Genomic DNA, 17,024 nt, shown 5'->3' with positions numbered 1-17,024 from the left:
TGGATTTTGCAGGATTCAGGCAGTGGTTAACCCTCCATGGACCATATTCAAGAAATAACGGAGGAATTTGCAGGATTGAGGCTATGCTATTTTTCCATGAGGCCAATTGGAGGGTTTTGCAGGATTGAGGCTACATCCTAACAAAAAGGCCTAGGGAGTTAGGGTTAATAACATGAGACTCTAGAAGGTGGGTAAACATAAATTATACTCTTATTCAAGACAGATTGTACCAAGGCATTTGTCTTATGATTTCCTTCATTTAAAAAAAAAAGCCAATATTTCCTTATACATTCTCTACAGATTTCATAAAGTACGCGCTCCATGGCTACAGAGTTTTAAATCTGAGTGAAATATAGAGTTTTATTTCCAAAAAAAAGTTAATGTGTTAATATTTTAATATGTATCAGCACTGAAGTCATTTATGCATAATGCTAGGAGTTGCATTTTTTTTGGTATTGTTGGGTCAGTTTAAAACCTATTCAAATAGATAATATTTCAATTTCAACTCACCGTTTCTGCAGCAATAACAAATCCCTTAGTTTTTGAGTCTGAGTGTAAGGATGTATTTCCTGTCGAATCTAGAGGGCGCACTACTAAGCTTTCATCCTCGCTACTGTTATCGTCATCGTCATCACCCTCACCAACGATCTCATACAATGAGCTGCGCTTTTTCCGAGTGGGCGACGTGGCCTCGGTGCGACTTTTCTTTTGTCTTTTCACAACCTCGTTGGTGCCTGTGGGGCTGGGTGCCGACTGTTCTTTCTTCGACATTTGTGCCATGTGATTGGACAAACCCGCAACCGTCGGAAGAGGCGGCTGGTGCTGATTGGTCAGGGCATCTGCGTTGCGGGGCTGCCCGTTGGCTGGCGTTGAGGACAAGACGCGGGTCAGATTCTGCGGGGGTTCGTGCTTGCTCGTCTCGCTGACGTCCTGGTTCTTGGTTGGGGTCACCGAGGGTGGAATGATGTACGAACTGTCCGGTGGCGTGGACGGGACTTGATTGGCCGGGTATGACGATTTCAGACTTTGCGATGGGTCCGCGGGTCCTGTGATGGAACCCCGTCCAACTTCTGCGGGCAGCTTCTGCACCGGGCCCACCGGGCGGGGGCTGGGAATTTGCGCATCCATGCCAGACATGTCATAGACTGGATTGTCATGAAGAACGAAAGACTCGGGTTCTTTGTTGGTGTCCGAGGTCAAAAAGAACCCTTGAGGTTCGGCAGTTGCGTTGCTTTCAGCTTGTAAGACGAAAGGTTTGGCATCTGAAGGCAGAGCCTGCTGGGGGGAATGGCTGCGCTCGCTTGGAGGGCGGGGGGATTCCATGACACTCCGCATCTGCTCCTGGCGCAGCGACAACCGTTGGATCTCGCTCTGCAGCTGCGACAAGTTGGCGTTGAGCTTCTCTAAGGAGGTGTTGTACTCCTCCGATGTCATGTGCGGGGAGTGGGACCCGGAGCTGGAACCGGGGCTGCCTTTGCCAGCAGGGACCTCTGGGATGCTCTGAGGGGACTCGGATCTTCTAGGTGAGCTATCCGGAGGTTGGCTTGGGGCCGGAGGTTGGCTTGGGGCCGGAGTGTGGCTTGGGGCCGGAGTGTGGCTTGGGGCTGGAGTGTGGCTTGGGGCCGCAGGTCTCTGCGATCGGGGACTGTCTGCAGCACTCCGATTGGAAAGCTGCTTGTCCTTGTTGGAGCCCAGATCGGCAAAAGTAATCTTGCCTTCCTGAGCCTGATTGCTACCCCACTGGGATCGTGATCTCTCAATGGATCGCTCGATCTCCTCGCGGGAGTAACCATCCTGTGATTTCAGTTTCTCGTCGCCAAGGGCTCGATCATCCTCAGTCCTGATTGGTTGGTCTTCGCTAGAGATATCCTTCCCCCGCTTCTGATTAGCCAAGACCTGGAGAAACGCGGCCTTCCCCATGCGCTGCCGCTGTTTGCTCAACTGGCGCTCCAGTTTGCGCTTGTCAGAGTCCATAAGCCGGCGTTTCTCCTCCAGGCGGGCCCGGATTTGAACCAAGTCACCCGCCGCCGGGTTTCCGGGCTGGGTTGGGTCCCCACCACCACCTGTGTTAATAATGCCACACAAAGGAGTTTGTTTCGAGTTAGCATCCCAGGTGGTAAGCACCTGGCTTTCGGGGTCGCTACTGGCCGACTCTAGTGGCATGCGGGAATGCGCTACTGTGATTGGATGAGTAGAGGGGATGAACTCTGGCTTTGAATGCATACTTAATGAGCTATCGGGGTCTACTGCCAACTTGGGATTGGATTCTGGATTAGTGTGTTTTGTGTCCAAGGTAAGGCTTTCTTGGGCCAACCGGGCTTCTGTTTTTTCAAAGTCGTCAAGGTCTTCCTGTTCCTGAGAGACTGTGAAATGAGAGGAATTTGGTTTCTTTGTAAGGTCACCATCTTTGTGAGAGTTAACGACAGGGGATGAGGTAGCTGGAATAATGAATTTCTCGGAAGTTGACTTTTTATCGGGACTGAGGTTAGAGTTAAACGTCATTACGACAGGTTTTCGTAGGTCTGCAGCGGACTCTCTTTGAATCAGATCGGCATGCAACTTAGAGGACTCTTTCTCCGGACTCTGGGGCTGATGATGATGGTGGGGAATGTTATCACTACCTGTGTCCATACCTGTGTTAGGGCGTCCCCGTGGGGACTCCGCATGCGTCAGGCCGGGCCTGTCACCACCTGAATGCAAAGCGTTAGGATTGAAAGCGGTTTCATGCATGGGCGGATTGGACTGAGCATGCAGGTTGGGGGAGGGGTTCGAGGGGTGAGGGTTGCTAGAGGGGCTCTCAGTAGGGTGCCAAGCGGAAACAGGATGGTGCAGGGGTGCGGCATGCAAGTTAGGGTGAGCGGAAGGATGGCGGGGGCTGGCTCGGTAGTCATAGGACGCCGGGTTGTCCCCGTCCTGGAGATCAGCCAGAGAAGAGACGACAGGAATACCAGCCTCCATGGCGCTAGCCGCCGTATACTGCCTGTCAGCAATAGTAAAGCTGCTACCAGTGCCAGTCCTGCTAAGAGAACTACTTCCTACAGATTGCTCAGGCTGTGCAAGAGTGTGGATGAAGAAGGCCTCGCCGTGTTTGGCATGGGCCACATGCGGCTCTTCTGGTTGGCAGAGGTGAGAGGCGGTGTCAGAAGTGGGATCGACCTGGTGTGGTGCAGGTCTTGGCTTCTGCCAGGCCAGGCGGTGCTGCTGCTGTGCAGCATCCCCGGCAAGTGAATCAGCTATACTCTCACCGCTCAGTGGCGTTGTCGCATCCAGGCTCTCCGGCGACTCGCCTTCCCCGCCAGTGCTGTGCTTCCTGGACCATGTCATCATGTTGCTGCCATTTGGGTTAGGCGACCTCCTGGGTTTCTCCTCGCGTGGGTTGCGGCCGATCCGCCTCCCTTCCCCGCTCTCCTCTTTCTTGTTCACACTGCGGGATTTCTCTTTGAGCGGCTTCACAACCGCTGGGAGGAGTCTCTCACTTTGTTTTGTATCAACAGGCTGGATATCCAGCTTTAGGCGTCTTCGCGACTGCGTGGAAGCAGTTACTTCCAAATCTCGCTCCATTGTTTCCAAATGTCCAAATCCTCCATTAGCATTTGTCCTTGACAAGTCAGATCGACCATTTCTGTCATACGATTGGTCAGGCACAATCCGTCTCGTGTCCAATTGGTTGGTTTGACCAGTTCCTGAGTCCCACGACTCACTCGGCTTCGAGGACATGCTACTCAGAGGAGTCACATTGGTCAACTCTTGATCGGTCGGGCAGCCGTTCTCATCCCCCGGTGATCTGCTGGCAAGTACCTCTTCCTTCATACTCCGCGAGACCGGCTTCTCAGCTTGCCGCGAGATGCGTGACAGTGCCGAGGTCAAGCTCTCCACCTCCAAATCATCGTCATTTTCAAACTGCGAGTGCGCAGCAAGTCCCTCGCCATTGCCATCCCTAGGCGGTCTGCCATTCAGGTTCGGGAGAGCGTTCAGCTCGGCAAAGTTCTGGCTTTCGTTGACGTTGCTGTCGATGCTGACATTGGCCAGGAGGTTGCTGGCATTGCTGTCTCGAACAGAGGAGGCTGGGCCATCACCTGGGCTCAAGGTTCCAAACGTCTGCGATCTGCAAATTGACAGATAGTAGAATCTTAGTAAAATGTCTGGATCATGAGAAACGCTCCATACCACACTTGTTTATTATGGCATGAAGGAAACTTTCATTACGTACAGGAAACCCGCTTTATCCAACACTGCATGTTATTTAAGAATTTTAAACTCAAAGATATCATTGCTAGAGCGCTGCGGCAGGCTGTGGTGGGCTGTGTGTATCAAGCGCGTTTAGCCATGATGCCTGTTGATTCCGCACATATCGGCGAGCTGAGGGAGGACTTGTGATTGAACTTGTGATGGACTAGTGACTGGATTTGTGATAGAATTGTGAAGACTTATGACTGGACTTGGACTGGACTTCTGATGGACTTGTGACTGGACTTGTGATGGACTTGTGATGGACTTGTGACTGGACTTGTGATGGACTTGAGATTGGACTTGTGACTGGACTTGTGATGGACTTGTGATGGACTTTTGACTGGACTTGTGACTGGACTTGTGACTGGACTTGTGATTGAACTTGTGATGGACTTGTGATGGACTTGTGATGTACTTTTGACTGGACTTGTAACTGGACTTGTGATTGACTTGTAATGGACTTGTGATGGACTTGTGATGGACTTGTGATGGTCTTGTGACTGGACTTGTGATGGACTTGACTACAACACTGCTGCAAAGAATGCCAAGGTTTGGATGCCCCATCCTCTCCTGACAATCACAGACATACCTTTCCCTGGCTTCTTCCCGGCTCTGCCAGGCCAGGAAGGACTGTCTGGCTTCGATGTTCTCCAGGGAGCTGGCCCGTCTCAGGTTGGAGGGACTCTCCTCTGTTTGGTCAGCGTGGAGGGCATTCCGCTGCCTCCTCTCCCGATGAACTAGAAGGGATTGAGACCTCCTGAATCGCAAAGTTAGAAACAAAAAATGCATGAAACATAAAAATGAAACATAGAGTAACACAGAAAACAAAAACATAGAAATAGAAATTCCAGATTCTAAAATGAGATTTTTAAACCAAATCTGATAAAAAAATTCCTGAAATCAGGGAAAAATTCTGATAGAAAATGCTGAGATCTGGAAAAATCTTGACAAATTCCACCCTGATCGAAGGCAAATACAATGACAGATCTCAGTGGACTGTAGGGTTAAGGACAAATGTCAAACGGTGGTTAAAGCAATTTTACATGTTACCCAAGACGGAGGCTATCCGAGGACAGAGGAATCTATTCCAAGGTTTGAAAACTTCTGGATCTTATTTTAAGGAACTCCGAACCACGGATACGAAACTTACTGAGGACTGGCGGACGTGATCCGATTCATTTCAGGGTTGCTCGCTGCGCTCCGTAGCTCCGACCTCGGGGACGATGCGTCGCCGTGGAAACTCTTCTTCGTCGCTGAGCTGATGGGAAGCGGGGGCAGCTGCTGCACCCTGGACTTTCCATCGGGGGTCGCTGGAACTTTTTGTCCTGAATCAACCACATTTTGAAATAGTGCAACTGATATGTGTAACTGACATTCCACTTCAATAAAAAAAATGATAATTCTTTTAAAACAATTGATATATTTGGTGTATTCCAGACCTGTGTGAACAGGTCTTGAATGAATTTCAACTGCAGGAACTTGCTTATAGTGACCGTTTTTTTTTTCTCCTTTTTTTGACAAGCTCTATATGACAAAATTGCACTAGACTACATTAACCATAAAAGTCCTCCAGCAATCACTGTTATACATTGAGGCAGTGCCAACTATATCCAGAAGCAGTGCGGATGTTAATTCATTACAATCTAGGCCTCAATTATGCATGGCTGAACATAAACAATGTATGATACAGCCTATGACCATGACTTCCTCCAAAATCAACTGCCACTTGTTTGTCATTCAGCCTAAATCCGCCCAAATCCCGTTCCAATAAGCCAAAGGGGTAAGGCTTAAGGGTCACTATGCACACAGAGGAAATGAAGCCTGTACCTTGGTCTTGGCTGAAGCCTAGATGTGGCGGCTTGGCCACCTCAAACCAGTAGAAGAGCTCAGCGATGAGGGCCAAGATGTTGACTCTCAAAACCTCGGGGGAGTAGAGCAGGTCCTCAAAGGTGAAGTGATGGGTCTCAGGGAGGTGCTCCTCCAGGAAGTTCTCCACCTGCTGGAGGTTGTTGACCGAGTCGGCGAAGGACATGGTGTCATGGAGGTCCACGTCTGACAAAAAGGAAAGGAAGAAAAAAATTAAAAGGATTTCAGGTGTTGTGCTGCGGACAAAAGAATTTGAAAGAAGTTGCAGATGCACCATTAGAAGTGAATAACAGAAAATGTAGTATTAATAATAATAATAATAATAATAATAATAATTACTGGACTTATGGAGCGCCAAATTGCCAAAGGATACAATGAAACATTCCAAATACCATCTCAGCTCCCTGAGGAGTAAACAGCTCGATGCTGCCATTTCGGCGCAAAGCAGCTAAATCAACCACAATAACCATCTCTGCCCTCACAGGTACCAATATACTCCTGGGTGGAGAGAAGCAACGAGTGACAAAATGCCTTACCCCAGGGCACACTTATCACAGCCCCAGGCTGGACTCGAACCCACAACCCGCAGAATCACCCGCAGACCACAAATTCAATGCTCCAGACCACGAGGCCACAGCACTCCACGTATTGAGAATAACTAGAGGTATTGACACGACAATTAAGTCAGTATAATCTGACCATCATCTGAAGAATGCCTCAACTTTAAGCGAGAAAAAGTCAGAAGGGTGAGTTAGTAGGAATGAAATAGTAGGGCACAAAAACGAAAACTGTTCTTTGTCAACCTGTACTTATTGTCCCCCAAAAAAGTGATGAAAGTAAACAGTTAATTTGGTGTAAAACCCGTGTTTGACGAAAGAGTAAGACCCCTGACTCGAGCAACTCCAGCTCATTATGGGTCCATGCTCTACTTCAGAGAGATCAAATCCAAAAGACGAGGTTAATTTGGTCTATGTTGATTCTTTTGACTTCTGAATCCAGAGATGAAGCTGAAGCCAGCGGCGAAAGCAAATCTTCAGGAACCCGCTTTGCTACAGCTTAATTTTCTCACGATGCATAAGCCTTAACGACATTCACACTGTGCAGTACTTTTTCATCTAGACAGCTCAAATTCATCAACACGGCTGACACAGAGGGGTGATGTCATTTGCAGACAATCCAATGGGAAATATTTACCGTCCAATGAGAAGAGGTGAGGGCAGTAGTGGTGTATCAGCAGGCAGAGGCTGCGGCCGTCCGATACGTCCTTGGTGACGTTCTTGATGACGGGAACACAGGGGAGCTCCTTGAGTTGTAGCTGCTGCCGTTTGATCCGTACCTGGGAGCAGAATTAACGAAATCAATTTTAAAATATTGCTGAACGTATTCATTTCTAAGGAAGCGACTATCCTGCCCTGGGCCACCGATATGGATTGATTTTGTGGGCTTTCCCCAGAATATTCTTCGGGGGTTTTCCTCCCACCTCTAAAACTGTGGTTTCTTCTCATTGTCTTCCCTCTACAGGTTTTTTTTTAGGCTTGCGAGTTACAGTGCCAAGGGCGCTTTTGAGGAATCCTTGGTTTCATCACCAGAAATAAATAACAATGACAACAAGAACTCGTGACAACGAGGAAACTGTCGATGACATGTACCTTCTGTGCTTGTGACTGCATAGATTGGTCCTGTTGTTGGCTTCTGCGCTCCCGCTCCATCCGATACCGCGACGCGACGCACACCTTGTTGACCCAGAAGACGAGGGCGTTCTCCAGGTCAAAAGGCAACTCGCTGGAGGCGTTGAAGGTTGCGATACGTCTAGAAATACGAGTCGAACAATCTCCAAGATGTAAACGGACTTAGTTTGGAAAGTTTGGCGGCAATGAACCTATAGTAGTGGTGGTCTTGTGGTGGATTTCAGCGGATTTGGTTTTAAAGCATTATGTGGGGCAGGGTTAGTGATGAGTTTTAGCGGACTTGGACCAGTACTTAGTAAAAGACACTAGGGAGTTGGGGCTAATGCATACTAGGCAATTTGTAAGGTTGGGCGGACAAAATAATGCACTCGCAAGCTTGAACTACATGAGTTTAAATGGATTTTTACAGAATTTGTTTTTGTTTTTATTTCATAAATGGTTTTTCTATGTGGCAAAGCGCTATCACCAGGAGGTGGCAATGAGTCCAAACTGCTTTCAAATACCGGTACTCTGCTTTAACACATTCTGACACAATGAAGTACAGTCCACTCTCGTTGGTACAAACTCTGTTAATACAAAATTCTGGTTATTACAAACATAAAGCCTTGGTCCCGACTGTGCATTTATGTGCACAATGAATGGGACTGATGTTCCTCTTAATACAAAATTCTGATATAACAAACAATTTGGCTAGGTCCGAACGTGTTTGTTATAACGAGACTCGACTGTAATAGGCTTTCCGTGTTGAAACATTGCTGTCATTAAGAAAAATAACTGAAACATTTTTGTGACTGATCGATTTTACCTGACAGCTTGCACGATCTTCTCAATGCTGACAACTTCTCCAGTGTAGGCCGTCATTATGGAATCCATCACAGCAAGGTGGGCATTCTGTGATTATGACATGAAATAAATAAAATGGATATTAAAACTGCAAAAGATGTGTCATGTGAAGATGTGACAAGGTTACAATGTGATGTAATGGGGAGTCAGGTTGGCGTAGCGGTGCTTTCCTCGCCTTTGAATCCCGGGTTCGAATCCTGCCTGGGCCAATATGTGGATTGGGTTTTCAGTCCCTGCCTGATTCCGTGGGGTTTTCCTCAGAATACTCTTCTGGACTTTTCCTCCCACCTCTAAAACTGTAATTTCTTCTCATTGTCTTCTCTTTACTGGGCCCCATGGGAGACCAGTGGATTCCACTGAATGGGCTACCCAGTTAAAAAAAAAAAAATGTCACAATCTGACATGTGATATGACAATGTGACATGTGTTGATGTGTCTGTTTGCATTGCGACACATGACAATGTGACGATGTTACCTGTGTCGATGTGACAGTGCAATACAGTGACAATGTGACGACACAACCTGTGACAGTGTCACATGCGATGAGGCGTGTAAAAATTTCACTTGGGGCAGTCCTGTATTAATGTACGCTCGATAAATAAATTTACATGTACTTGTATAAGCAGGCAGTACAAATGTGTACGTCATGGAAAATGTCATTTCTATGTGCAATCAATGGTACCCAAATTATATAAGTATGCGTATGTTTAAAAAAAATACACATCTGGAAAATGGAGAGGGAAGGATTTGTTATGTAATTATCAATAACTTCCTGATCAGGGGTACATACATGTACATGTACCCATATTGGGACATGTGTACTTTGAGATAGATGTGTACATGTACATGTACATGTACTTATTATGCATAAATATTTTGCAACAGGTCAAAACATATACTTGTGTACATGTTACATGTACATGTAGATTATGTATTAATACATTAACCATTAATTAATACACATACCATGCATACACATCAAGTGCGCCACAGTGTACTCATCAGGTTTAGAACATACATGTACGGTATTTGTTTTAGTCAAAACACATGTACATGTATACGTATGTACCCCACTATCCTGTGCAATACACGTACCCACATGTACATGAACATGTACATAAATGTACACATGTACATGTACAGGTCCGTATTTGGACCGAATTTCATGTCAAAATTGAGCAACACGGAAGTTAGCGCTGTTTGCCTTCATTTAAGTACCTACATGTACTTCTAGGGATGGCTTCACTTGGGCATGTATGTGCATATCATGCCTTTGGGCAACTGGCAGAAACTTGTGCTGTCATGATTAAGGGTCAAGTACTGCATGCATGTAGCATGGCCGGTGCTAACAAATATTCTGCTTATTTCTCATTTAAAAAGACAGCGACTAATATTTAAGCAATGATGGACAGGGAATGAGATGAGGGATGGGATGAGGGAGGGGGAGGGAGGGGGAGTGATGGGGTAGGGGATTGGATGGGGGATGGGGGATGGGGTAGGGGATGGGGTGGGGGTAGGGGTAGGGTCGGGGTATGGGGTAGGGGATGGGGTGGGAGATGTGGTGGGGGTAGAAGTGGGTAAGGGGTGGGGTAGGGGCTGGGGTGGGAGATGGGGTTTCGAGGTGGGTGGGGGATGGGGTGGGGGATGGGGTGGGGGATGGGGTGAGGACACCCGAAAATTACTCGTTTGAAACCCTTCCCTGAACTAGCAATGTTTCTGAAATTCAACGAATTTTGGCAAATCTGCAAAATATCTATTCCCCACAGAAAACTTGTCTCAAAATTGTCTTTTTCCTTTTAAATATAATCACTGCATGTGTACATGAAAGTGTGTCTGTACAGTAGACAATAAAAATACTCCTTTCAGAAACTGAAATAAAGAAAAGAAACAAATAATCCGAACCCAATGGCAGCACAACTCAATTTTCCCCTTGACAAGTGCCAGGATGTTTACCTCCCTTCACAAGGAAGTCATCCAATCGACCTCGGGAAATTTAATCATCGGTTATTTTTTTTCTTGGCAGACTTTTATCATTTAATACGGACGCGCGCCTGAGGAACAGGGTCTGAAAATAAACCAAATTGGGCCGTGGCCCAGAATGCGAAATTCTTTTAATGGTGCCGAGTCAATATGAGTGCGAGGAATTTTTAGAAGAGTTTGATTGTCTGGTGCCGGGATATTTACATGTAAATGAATACCGAGACTGAATTGAATAAATATTTAAATAGTTTTGAAGAAACTGCTTTCAGACTAACTAAAACAGAAAAATAAATGTTGATATTAGCAAATACATGTCCATGTGCGATAATCTTTTAAATTTACTTAAAGAATGGCACGCATTTAACGAAATTTGAATACTAAAAAAAAAAAAATTATCTCTTGTAAATTTCAATTTCTGAAATTTTGGGACTAAGCTGTGGGCTCCGTGCACAAGTACCCCTTCAACGGCCAGAAAAGGAGAGTTGGGAGAGACCTAGACTGGTTCCCGGTCCATCCACTGCGTCTTTTGAATGATCCAAAGTTATTGGGGGCGGGGATTAGTCTGGGAGACCATCGCAAGTTGGCACACTAAGCCCATATAATCTCTGTACCTCACTGACTGACTCACTGATTGTCACTTGCGAGCTGGGCAGTGCTATTGTATAGGAATACCCAATAATGTCAATGAAAGGGCTAAACACAGATCCTGTGTAGACCAAATCCATGACAAGACTTCCAGTGAATAGTCACACTGAAACTGAATTCAATAGAATTTTGTGGTCTTCGACCGACTTTTCTAGACTTGGCTTGTCTAATTTTTCATTTATGTTATTTTGTTGTTTGTATTTCTTTTTATTTTTCAAATATTTTATTTTTTTTTTTTTTTTTTGAGGGGGGGAATTTGTTATTTTATTTTTCTTCTGTTTTTTGGGGGTTTGTTTTGTTTTGCTTTTTTTTTTAGGGGGAGGGGGTTGTTATTATAATATTCCCGTACCAGTTTAATTCTCTGCGTCTGGGTCAGCACTGCCTCCGTGACCGGCTGCCGCTTGTCGTCCACCACGTAGATCCCTCGTCGCGACAAGCCCTGAATGACGCTCCAGTGGCCCTGCCATTGGTGGAGGGACGGAGGGAAGATGTTGGCGCAGGCCCGGCTGTAGAGCTCCCCCGACGAGAGCTGGTAGATGACGGCCGGGCGCAGATGGTCCTCGCCCTAGAAAAAAAAATAACAATCTGAAAACTCAAAACGGCAAAGTTATTACCCCATTCATCAGGCATGAGACCAGTTTTCTAAAGCAGCTCAAGATCAGCGCAGTCCGGTCTCTACCCTAACCAGTACCCATTTATACTCCTGGTGGAGAGAGGCAATTGTAGTAAAGTGTCTTGCCCAAGAACTCAAGCACCAAGAGCCTCTATAGTTACCTATGTTCATCAGGCAATGAGACCAGTTTTCTACAGAAGCTCGGGATCAGAGCAATCTGGTCTCTACCCTAACCAGTACCCATTTATACTCCTGGGTGGAGAGAGGCAATTGTAGTAACGTGTCTTGCCCAAGAACACAATCAAAATGATCATCTTCATTTACCCCTGTTCGTAAGGCAATGTGACCAGATTTCTGCAACACCTGGAGATCAGTGCAATCTGGTCTCTACCCTAACCAGTACCCATTTATACTCCAGGGTGGAGCGCGGCAATTGTAGTAAAGTGTCTTGCCCAAGAACACGGGGAAGATTCCCTACAGTTACCCCTGTTCATCAGGCATTGACACCAGTTTTCTGCAGCAGCTTGAGATCAACACATTCTGGTCTCTGTCCTCTCAGGTACCCATTCATACTCCTGGGTGCAGAGAGACAGTTGCAGAAAAGTGTCTTGCTCAAGAACACAAGCACCACGCTCCCCTGTCAGGATTAAATCCATGTCCCATCGCATTTGCAGTGTGAGTTGGACACCAAACATTCCAGCTCTTATCTTATTACCCATTAGGCAAACAGAAAAACATGCGCAATACGGATCGCGCAATACGGATCATGCAATACGGGCAAAATATTACATTGTTGCTGCCATGGATTGACCAATCAGGATCTAAGATTCCAAATGGATGGAAGATAAGGATTGGTGGAATGTTGGGACTGACCTCTTTGTCCTTGAAGAAGGGGCTTCTGATATCAGGAGGAATGGTAGAGCTACTGTAGGCCTTGGAGACCAGCCATCGTATTGAGGCACACAACTTGGCCTGCATCAGAAATGGTAAAAAACGAGGATGAGAAAAATTAAAAATCAAATACATACAATGTACATATACCGGTTCATAAAATGGCATACACAATGACGACACATGTACATGTATGCACATGTACTAGTTTTATTTTATTTTATTTTATTTTATTTCAGCCAAATCCAACAGCGCAAGCGCCAATAACAGGATGGATAAATGGAGAGAAGACAATGAGAAGAAGTTACAGTTTTAGAGGTGGGAGGAAAAGCCCTGAAGAATATTCTGGTGAAAACCCACGGAATCAGGCAGGGACTGAAAACCCAATCCACATATTGGCCCAGGCGGGATTCGAACCCAGGTCACAGCGGTGGAAGGCGAGGAAAGTACCGCTACGCCAAACTGACTGTAATCAATTAGCCAAATCAGAAAGCTACTCCAGCAAAAATTCTTGGTGCAAATTTAGCTTTCACCCTAAACTTTTTCACCCTATGACTTTTAAGCCTCCAGCCTTGTGCATAATTTTGATACCAAAAAAATAAAAATTCGACCACAGGTTGCCGTGCAGCGAAAATTTTTCCCATATTTACGTCGTGTACACAGAGCAGAATTACCATTTGTACATGTATATTGTATGAATAATTAATTAGCCATAATTCCAAAACCCTTTGAAATATAGTCATAAAATTTCTTGGGTATGTTCATGATGAGTTGCTCTACGCATGTACCGAGTTTCAAAAATGTTTGTCACTCGATGGTCGAGATCTGGGGGGGGGGGGGGGCGGAATCATTTGTACATTTATTTTTCTTCACCTTCTCCAGAAAACTCACCTTTTTAAAAAAAATATTCAAATTGGAGAAACACTATTCGGATATTCGATGGATGATCCAATATCCGAATATTCAGTTTATTCGGCACAGCCCTAATGCACAATTAACGTACAGTAATTCAAGAGACCACACGTACCGGTATATTTTGCTCCGATACAAAATTGTATACAAGCACCTGTTGAATTCTGCATGTACACATGTAAATTACGTGCAGCGTACAATATTGTGTACAATGTACAATGAAGAGTAGTTTAACCTTCCTCAATACAATCAATACAGCAACAATTGAATTTTCTCCAATTTGTCCACCGATCATCAACATTCCTAATGACCTTAGTAAAGACAATTAACCGTGCATCAAACGATTATTACAACATTAGGTGAAAGAGTGACCTTCGTGTATAAACGGACAGACTGGTTGCCATGGATACTGTCTGGAGTATGATGGAACTCATAAATTGACTAAATGAGACAAGCTAATTAAATGGAGAATACATGAAGATGTGTCGTACATTGTACATGTATATGTACATGTACATGTTCACGCAGTATTGTACATGTTCACGCAGTATTGTACATGTTTTGACACTAAAAATAGTAAAATAATGGTTTTCATCTATAGCTCAACCCAAACCTACCCAAATCCTCCAAATCTTCTTTGCAAAATAGAGCATTTTACAGGATTGAGGCTACATGCTTGTTTCAAAGAAGCACTTTGTCAAGGTCTTGGGTCGGACCTTGTGTTGCTTATGCTCAGCTGTGCATAAATTTAGGCCTATTACTTAACATCCTCCGCAATGCTCCAGGATGTCACTGGCTCTGCCTCAACATATTGACAATGATTACCAGAGGATTTTGCAGGACTGAGGCAGTGGTTACCCCACCAAGGACCACATTCAAGAAATAACAGAGGATTTTGCAGGATAAGGCTGTGTGCTATTTTTACATGGAGGCACTTTGAGGATTTTGCAGGATTGAGGTTACGTCCTAGCAAAAATACCAAGGAGTATGGATAGCTGTTACAATCCCAATTGAGAGAATTGCAATATCTGAAAAGGGTTATCCAAATATTTTATGTTTCTTTGTTCTTAATGCTAATTTCAGCAGGAATGTTATGCATATTTTATAAGGCAATACAAAATTGTACACATGTACAGTATGTACTGCATGATACAATGTAGTCCGACAACAGGACATGCAGGAGGTTAAATGTAAATTAAACTACATGTAAAATAGGCTGGTGCCACACTACCATAACTCATCTTGCACTCATATTCATCATATCTACACGGGGAACCAGACATTATACGGTCCAATGAGCAAATAACCAGCATCCAGATCCATCTTGAGATGAACTGGCTGCCATGACAACCGTCGTTATCGATGACAAACAAAAAATGCCAGCGGAGGCTCCACGCGTGGGCTGATCAAACTTGATTACAAATTATTCACGAGGGCAGACAAAATATCGAGTCTGAAAATATTTCATAACACTGACATTGCTTGGTTGGCATTTTCATTTTCCGACGACGTTGATTAATGTTCCACATGGAATGACTCGTCGTCATGGAAACTTTTTGTCTTCAATGGAATGCATGGTCAAATACATACATGTATACATGTGCAACATGCACTGTCTCCCAACAAAAATTCTTTGACTAAAATTGACATTGGCCTTTTCACAAAAATAACAGGAAATTTTGAGTTAAAACAGGGCTAATGTTAAAGGGGAATATGTGCTCGGCTTGTTTTAACAAACTTAATTTACAAGCGGCTCAGAGCCTGGATGCAGATAATGGCACGAGCCGAAGGCAAAGGTCATTATCTGTGTGCAGGCCCCTCTCCAAAGAAAGGTTTGCATGCCATTTGTGGGGAATTTTCAAAATGAAAACCGGGCTACATGGAAAACCAAAACTGACTTCACGTTTACATACATGTGTGTTTTACATGTAAATTTATGAAATTTCAGAACTACAAGCACCACAACCTCAAATGAGATGCTCATTCTCAAATGAAAAGGGACAACAAGACATTTCATTTGAGTGTCGTGCCAGTGAGAATGTTATGCCAGTGGTTAAATGTATTTTTTGGTTAAAAAAACCCAACTGGTTTGGGGGCAAAAATTATAGGTTTTAGGCAGTAATTTTGGCAGGTCTTGTTTTCACATGCAAAATGCAAGTGTCTACCGGTATTTTGAGTTTTTGTTTTTAAGGCAAAGAGAAAGGGTTATACACCATGATTTACATGTAGTATGTTTTTTATCACAAGTGTGAAGTTGATTTCAGACAAGTAACGTTTGTAACATTATAATGTAACCTCCAGAACAACAAAAGCATGATATTTCCATGACATCAAAGTTCCACAATTATTCTCTACCAACAGAACTACAGCAGGAATGAAAACAAACTGTTGTTTGCACTTTGCCTACTTTGCTACAAACAGCTACAAGATTAAAGCTTGAATTGGAGTCAGCTTTCCATTGCTGGACCAACTTTTGGACCTTTTATTCAGGCCCCTTGGTAGTCTATTTTTGTTGCCGAGGATTAGTGCAGAGGATAGGCCTACTGTCGTGCCTGTACAAGGTCCACTGGCCATAGAATGAACCGAATGCAGGATACACATCAATAGTACAAGTATACTAAAGCAAAGGTTACTGACTCTTTTAACTGGCCCTTGGGTTAATTGTGGACCATTGTACATACACGTTATGTAGTACTGCAAATAAGTATGGTGCATGTGTAGTACATGTACAACGTGTCCCGAAATACCTGTAACTTTTTTTTGCAAGGCTCTAGCATCAGCGCGGAAACACGTACCGCCATTATTTTTATACCATTTTAAAGCTTGGAATCTTTACTTTATCCCTGGCGAGTATTGCTTTGATATTAAAAAAGAGTTTTTTAAATTATTTGTGTTCAAATGAAGGCATGTCGAAAACAAACTCAACCGATTTCAGGGAAAATCGATGATGCGGTACATCAGATGCAAACTCAAGTCAACAAACTGTTGAAATAACAACAACAAAATACTGTAGTTGATTTATATTATAAACACATTGAACTTGAAACGAAGAACACTATTGTGAATTTATTTAAGGTGTAGTCTACGTGGATTGAAAAAAGAAAAGAAAGTAAAAGGCAACGACATCGTCACAACATGAACATGATGAAGCATTTCATGCATTTTGGCGGATTCAGGATACTTTCTAGTAAGGCCAAAAAAAAAAAGTCTCCGGTTTCTGGTATGGAGCTTGCCCAAAAAGTGGTGCGGCGACGCGGCTTTTTTTTTTTTTTACCTGATTTTTTGCTTCAAATGTCGGCTGATGACTGCAAATGGTGCCCGACTAAACTTAGTGCAAATATATGGGAGTCCAGAGA

General features: G+C 44.5%; 1 protein-coding gene across 5 annotated transcripts in view; it reads right to left on the bottom strand.

The window, feature by feature from the left end:
• LOC119724635 (calmodulin-regulated spectrin-associated protein 2-like) overlaps positions 1–17,024 on the bottom strand; it is a 51,034-nt gene that overhangs the window by 13,288 nt on the left and 20,722 nt on the right. For 4 of the 5 annotated variants that reach the window (XM_038195767.1, XM_038195768.1, XM_038195770.1 and 1 more), the window contains 9 exons: positions 12,739–12,837; positions 11,602–11,817; positions 8,590–8,675; positions 7,746–7,905; positions 7,291–7,432; positions 6,058–6,282; positions 5,381–5,555; positions 4,820–4,987; positions 511–4,105 (listed from right to left, as the gene is read on the bottom strand). In XM_038195767.1, the coding sequence (XP_038051695.1) occupies positions 511–4,105; positions 4,820–4,987; positions 5,381–5,555; positions 6,058–6,282; positions 7,291–7,432; positions 7,746–7,905; positions 8,590–8,675; positions 11,602–11,817; positions 12,739–12,837 (4,866 nt within the window). The remainder of the gene's footprint in view (positions 1–510; positions 4,106–4,819; positions 4,988–5,380; positions 5,556–6,057; positions 6,283–7,290; positions 7,433–7,745; positions 7,906–8,589; positions 8,676–11,601; positions 11,818–12,738; positions 12,838–17,024) is intronic. The other variant, XM_038195771.1, reaches the window with a different exon arrangement.

Source organism: Patiria miniata, unplaced genomic scaffold, assembly GCF_015706575.1.
Source record: "Patiria miniata isolate m_02_andy unplaced genomic scaffold, ASM1570657v1 HiC_scaffold_18, whole genome shotgun sequence".
In the NCBI taxonomy this organism is placed as follows: domain Eukaryota; kingdom Metazoa; phylum Echinodermata; class Asteroidea; order Valvatida; family Asterinidae; genus Patiria; species Patiria miniata.
The sequence above is the reverse complement of the archived record's forward strand: the minus strand, read 5'-3'. Positions and strand labels throughout refer to the sequence as shown.